Source organism: Marmota marmota, unplaced genomic scaffold (genome assembly GCF_001458135.2).
Source record: "Marmota marmota marmota unplaced genomic scaffold, marMar, whole genome shotgun sequence".
Lineage (NCBI taxonomy): Eukaryota > Metazoa > Chordata > Mammalia > Rodentia > Sciuridae > Marmota > Marmota marmota.
Window position 1 is genome coordinate 42,608,022 of NW_026000082.1, and position 5,998 is coordinate 42,614,019.

The following is a 5,998-nucleotide window of genomic DNA, read 5'->3' on the forward strand; positions in this document are numbered from 1 at the left end:
TTAAGACCTCCTGCAATTCCCTTGAACTCTCCGAGCTTCTGTTGCCCGTCTGTGACGCCAGAGGTGTCTTAACTCAGGAGGCTGCTGAGCAGCAGTGTTGGAAAGAATCCTAAAAAGTAAAAAAAAAAAAAAAAAAAAGGCACTTTATAGAACAGGAAGCTGAGACACAGCGAGGCGGGGGAGGCTCCTGGACAGAGGGGCATTTGATCAAGTTTTGGAGGGAAGACGGGCTGGGACGGAGCAGTGGCCCACAGAAGCCATTCATTGCGCGGCGCTCGCTGCAGACTACTCTGCAGGAGGAGCGGACGCCGCCAGCCGCTCAACCCCGCCCCCTGCGTCTCCGTGGTAACGGCCCGGCACATGCGCTGAAGGGGCTGGAGGAGAGCGCAGAAGCCGCGGCGGAAGCAGGTCCAGCTGCGGCGAGGCGCGGCACCGAGCGGCGCAGGGCGGGCTTTTAAAGGGACCGTCTCCACCCGAGCCCGCTCGCCGACGTGGACTGCTGGCTGTGAAGGTTAGGTGGCCTCAGGAGTCGGGCTGAGTGACCCCCACCCAAAGGTGATGAGGGAGAGAGGGGTTGTGTAAACACCCTCCAAAGCAGTAATGGGATGGCTGTCCCCAGGGAGCGTTGCGGAGGCCAGGGCGCAATGTGATGGCATCTTCAGATGGGGAGCTGGGGCTACAGTAGAGTCGGAGGTTAGGAAGGATCACAGGTCCAGCTTGAGACCGTCACCCCCGCTTTCACCCCCACTCCTAGCACTCTGCACCCCTCTACCTAGTTGGCATGCTCAGTTATGGCCAGACCTCCCGCGCACGGTTCGGTGATTGTCCCAGAATGGCACGAGACCACCGAGGGTAAGGAGTACTTGGCCTGCATCCTGCGCAAGAGCCGCCGTCGGGTGTTTGGTAAGTGCTCTCGCCCTCAGCCTGTCAGTTGTCACTCTGGGGAGGCTGTGTCACCTGTTGCTTGGGGGATGGTGGGTATAGAAAGAAGCAAGGAAGTGAGGCCCTGCTCCACCGCACTCCTTGGCTTTGGTGATTCCTGGAAGCCCCATCCCTGGACCCCCACCCTCAAGTCTCCTTAGAACTAATTCCATCAACAGAGCCAGGAACATGGAAACAACCTAACCTGCCAGCAGCCATGGTCACCAGAGATGCTGTCCATTGAGCCCTCACTTGGTGCCAGGCCCTCTGCTGGGCACTTTACCCTGTGAACTCCCATCTTAGCTTCTCTAACAGTATTTTACAGACTTGCCCAGGATGTGCCCTAGTGAGCACAGAGCTCTTCCACGTCCTTATGCCAGAGATAAGACACTGGTACCCCCCAGGCTGAAGCCAGCTCACCCAAGCTAGCTAGACTTCACTGCGGCCAGGAGAGACCAAGTGCCAACAGGCTTTCCACCAAAAAATGAGAGGGCAGTCCCTAGCTTAGGACTCTCGGCCCTTAGCCTATAAATGTGTCATAATTTTGACTCTTTTTTTTTTCCAATTTTTAAGTTTAAAGCCCCCCTAAAGATTTCTATAGATTGACTTTGTATGGGGTTCATTTGTAGTAATTGAAAACACTTTTGCTTATATTGCCTTATTAAGAAGGATCTGGGGCTGGGGTTGTGGCTCAGTGGTAGAGCACTTGCCTAGCATATGTGAGGCACTAGGTTCGATTCTCAGCACCACATAAAAATAAATTAATAAACAAAATAAAGGTCCATTGACAATTTAAAAAAAAAAAAAAAGAAGGATCTGTGAGAAACCACGCTTCTGTGTGTGGGAAATCCAGAGCATGTCATAACAGTATTAATAAAACCAACCCCCAAAAGTTGGGCATTATTTGCAGTGGCCCAGAGCTGGCTCACAGAACCCCAGAGTTCCAGGCAGACCTCTGACCTAGAATCCTCTTCAAATGCAGGTTCCGAGCCAGTGGGTCTGCGTAGCTGAAATGTTCGTTTAGCTCCCAGGGAACAGCAGTGCCATGGTCCATGGACCACACTCGGAGTGGCAAGGAACTAAGGATTTCAGATTCTGGACTTAAACTCTGTCCAAAAGATAGGATCCTTCTTAATCTCAGGAACCTCATTTTAGTATCTCTTGTACATGTGAGGGTCGGACTGGAGTCATTTGTTACTATTGAGAGCTAACAGGCCAGGGTTTGTAAACATTTTATTTTTTTTTATGGGGAGGAGGGGTACTGCTAGGGGTTGAATTCAGGGCACTCTTTCACTGAACTACATCCCCAGTCCTTTTTACTTTTTATTTAGAGTCAAGGTCTCGCTAAGTTGCCCAGGCTGGCTTTGAATTTGCGATCCTCCTGCCTCAGCCTCCAGAGCTGGGACTTACAGGGGTGTGCCACCATGAATGTCTTCACTACTTTTTTTTAAAGAGATGAGGGTCTACTATGTTGTCCGGCCTGACCTTAAACTCCTGGGCTCAAACATCCAACCTCAGCCTTACAAGTAGCTGTGATTACAGGTGCACACCAACATGCCTGGTGTGATTTCTTTTTTTCTTCTTCAAGAAATTAAAACACATTCAAAGTATGACTCCAGTATGGCCTTTATCTCTCTCCATCCCATGGTGGCAAGAACACTGGATTTGGGGTCATTCAGACCCTGGCTTGACCCAGGCTATGCCTGCCTAGCCTATGACTGTGGATAGTGAATGCTAGGTTCCTCCTCTGTGAGCTGGGAGAATTGTGGTCTTTGCTCAGTGGAGGGGAAATGAAGAAGTGTGTACGGATCACGCTGAGCAGTGGTGTGCAGAGGGTCGGCTTTTCTTGTATTTCCTTATGTCATCAGTTGTGTGAGGGAAAGAATTGAGTTAAGGTAGAGAGATTTTCTAGGAATCCTTAGAGCCACCAAACTTATAACCTATGTCACAGCAGTATCCAATAGCCAGAAGTTAGAGGGTCGGCAATAATGACTTTGAATTCCTATTTTGGGGATTAACAGCTGGATGTACCCACTCGAGTGTGTCATATCCAGGCCTCATTAAATAAGTATCTGTGAACTACCTTTAAGAACCTAGGCACAGGGATGTGCCACTATGTCACACATCTCTGTGTGTCCAAGGCTTCTTAAGAACTGGAACAAATATGGAGAACCACAGATGGTGGATTAGAAGCCCTTAGAGATGAGGTTGTCCACTGGGGCAAGTGCAGGATGAACCCCCTGACTCTACCTGACTCCCCCACCCCCCCCGCCCAGGGCTGCTTGAACGGCCAGTGTTGCCCCCGCCTGTGGCCATTGACACTGCCAGTTACAAGATCTTCGTTTCTGGGAAAAGTGGTGTGGGCAAAACGGCGCTGGTGGCCAAGCTGGCTGGCCTGGAGGTGCCCGTGGTGCACCATGAGACCACTGGTGAGTGAACCCACCCTTTGCCCATCCTTGGAGGCCTTCCCGGGAGTGGAAGACAGAACCTGGCTGTTGACTACGCAAGCTAGGGAGTGTATCCAACTCTCCCACTTCCCCTGGGACCTTGGAAAGTCACTTCATCTCTCTGAGTCTTCTCTATCCCAAGGGGATAATAGTACCAACCCCACGGGAACGTCACAGAGCTGGAGCTGGTGATGGTAACATGCCGAGCATTGGGCTGGCACAAGGCCAGAGCTCAGGAAGTGTTCATCCTCCTGTCTTTCCACTGGACAGAGTCATGCATTGTGTGCATCCCTCAATGTCCCAGGACCTTTGGGCTCTCATACAGGCTGTGAAACTGCTTTATCATGGTAGGGGCTGCATCTTCCCAGTGCACCAGGGGCTCCTCCAGGGCAAGTCTCCCTTTCCCCCCAAGAAACTAAAAATTCTTCCAGGTCACGGACTGCGCCTTTCATTCAGGCGGGTGACCCACCAGGGCAGGGATGTATCCCTTTTCTTATTCTTTATTGGTTCCCCGTTCCCCTACATTTCTCCCATGCTGAATGGCTGACCCTGGCCCCCCTCAGGCATCCAGACCACTGTGGTGTTTTGGCCAGCCAAGCTGCAGGCCAGCAACCGGGTCATCATGTTCCGCTTCGAGTTCTGGGACTGTGGGGAGTCTGCGCTCAAAAAGTTTGATCACATGCTGCTGGTGAGCAGGGCGGGCCCGGCAGGACCCTGGGAGCAGGCAGATGTCTGAGGAGCTCTGAGCTGGGCCCACCTCGTCTGCAGGACCCTGAGCAGGGCTTCAATGAGTTGAGGGTGGGCAGGGTGCTGGCGGCAGAGCTCTGAGCTGGCATGGGACTGAGTCCCAGCTGGAGCTGTGCCACAGGACCAGCCACTCTGGGCCTCAGGTGGAAAGGAGGAGCGGTTTCTAATTCTTAGCCCCTTGCAGCCAGTTACAAGGTTCTGGTTGCGCGGGTGTGGGACGGCGTGGTCACGTGATGGTGTGCTGTGAGCCAGCCTCTCCATCCCCAGGCTTGCAAGGAGAACACAGATGCCTTCCTCTTCCTCTTCTCTTTCACTGACCGTGCCTCCTTCGAAGACCTGCCTGGACAGCTGGCCCGCGTAGCAGGAGAGGCCCCTGGTGTCGTCAGGATGGTCATTGGCTCCAAGTATCCTTTGGGTCGTCCCTGGGAAGGTCAGAGGCCACCCTTGACAAGGTGTGGAACGTGGGCTCAGGGACCCTGCCTCCGCCCAGCTGTGGGGCCCAGCCTTTAGGGAGGAGGGCAAAGCCTGGGTCTGATGGGGCCGTGAGCAGAGGTGCCTGGCCAGGCTCCTTGACCTTCCTCCAGATTCGACCAGTACATGCACACAGATGTGCCTGAGCGGGACCTCACAGCCTTCCTGCTGGCCTGGCAACTGCCCCTGCTGCGGGTGAAGAGTGTGCCTGGGCGGCGGCTGGCTGATGGGCGCACGCTGGATGGGCGGGCTGGGCTGGCCGACACTGCCCATGTGCTCAATGGCCTTGCTGAGCAGCTGTGGCATCAGGACCAGGTGGCAGCTGGCCTGCTTCCCACCTCTGCAGAAAATACCCCCAGCTGAGGGGTGGCATCATGAGAGGACACCTATGATCCCCACTCCCAACCTTTATGTGACCCGGACCAGAGGGCAGCACCAAGGGCCTCCTGCTGGGGTGGAACACTGACCCCTCCTGAGGGCTGGCCACCAAGGGCCCGCTGCAGCGGCACCTTCTTTGCAGAGTACTTGGCTGTGAGTGGGGCACAGGGCTTCAGGCAGGGCCCGGAGCTCAGCTGTCTCCCCAGCCTCCTGCTACCCTTCCCCCTTCTGCAGCACCCAGCTTGGGGTGGACTGGGGGAGGGAGGCCGAGCAGGACCTGGACCTCACATGCCTTCAGCCAGGCACCTTCTTAATTGAAGTCACATGATCTGCTGTAACAGATAAACCCTGAAGCCTTGGTGGCTTAACTCTATAAAGTGTTTTTTCCTTGGGGCTGGGGCTGGGGCTGGAGCTGGGGCTCAGCGGTAGTGCACTTGCCTGGCATGTGTGAGGCACTGGGTTCGATTCTCAGTATCACATATAAATAAATAAAATAAAGGTCTATCAACAACTAAAAAAAATAATTTTAAAAAATGAAGTGTTTTTTCCTGCTTAGTTCTCACCTCAGGAGGAGGCAAAGGGCCAGTTGTCTACTCCATGTGCCCATCTGAAGCCCAGGCCCTGAGATCCTCCATATTTGCCCCAGGGCATCAATGGTCAGCAGACAGGGAATGAATCACACAGAAGATTTCTGTGGACTGGGCCTGGGGTGGACTTCCTGCCCACATTCCATTGGTCAGCACCTACTCACTTGGTCACCTGGAGCTGGGGAGGAGGCTGGGAGATTCATCCCACCTGCAGGTCCAGGAGGCAAGCCCTTCACTCTGGTGCCTTTCGCAAAATCATCAGGCCGGCTGGCGTTGGGCTCAGTGGTGGAGCGCTCGCCTAGCATGGGTGAGTTCGATTCTTTTTTTTTTTTAATTTTATTTTTTAGTTGTAGTTGGACACAATACCTTTATTACACTTATTTATTTTTACGTGGTGCTGAGGATTGAACCCACGGTCTCAAATGTGTGAGGTGAGCGCACTACCGC

General features: G+C 53.7%; 1 protein-coding gene across 4 annotated transcripts; it reads left to right on the top strand.

Annotated features, from left to right (window-relative positions):
* The first annotated feature begins 354 nt into the window (after positions 1–354).
* On the top strand, positions 355–5,863 carry Cplane2 (ciliogenesis and planar polarity effector complex subunit 2). 4 transcript variants are annotated; one of them, XM_048816262.1, is made up of 6 exons: positions 355–511; positions 777–903; positions 3,198–3,350; positions 3,932–4,056; positions 4,383–4,519; positions 4,700–5,862. In XM_048816262.1, exons 2-6 carry the CDS (start codon positions 792–794, stop codon positions 4,947–4,949), a joined length of 777 nt encoding a protein of 258 aa, XP_048672219.1. In that variant the 5' UTR covers positions 355–511; positions 777–791; the 3' UTR covers positions 4,950–5,862. The 4 variants fall into 4 exon arrangements, with proteins under 4 accessions (XP_048672219.1, XP_015341139.1, XP_048672220.1 ...); XM_015485653.2 differs by having other exon boundaries at positions 356–511; positions 755–903; XM_048816263.1 differs by having other exon boundaries at positions 376–555; positions 4,700–5,863.
* The last annotated feature ends 135 nt before the right edge of the window (positions 5,864–5,998 follow it).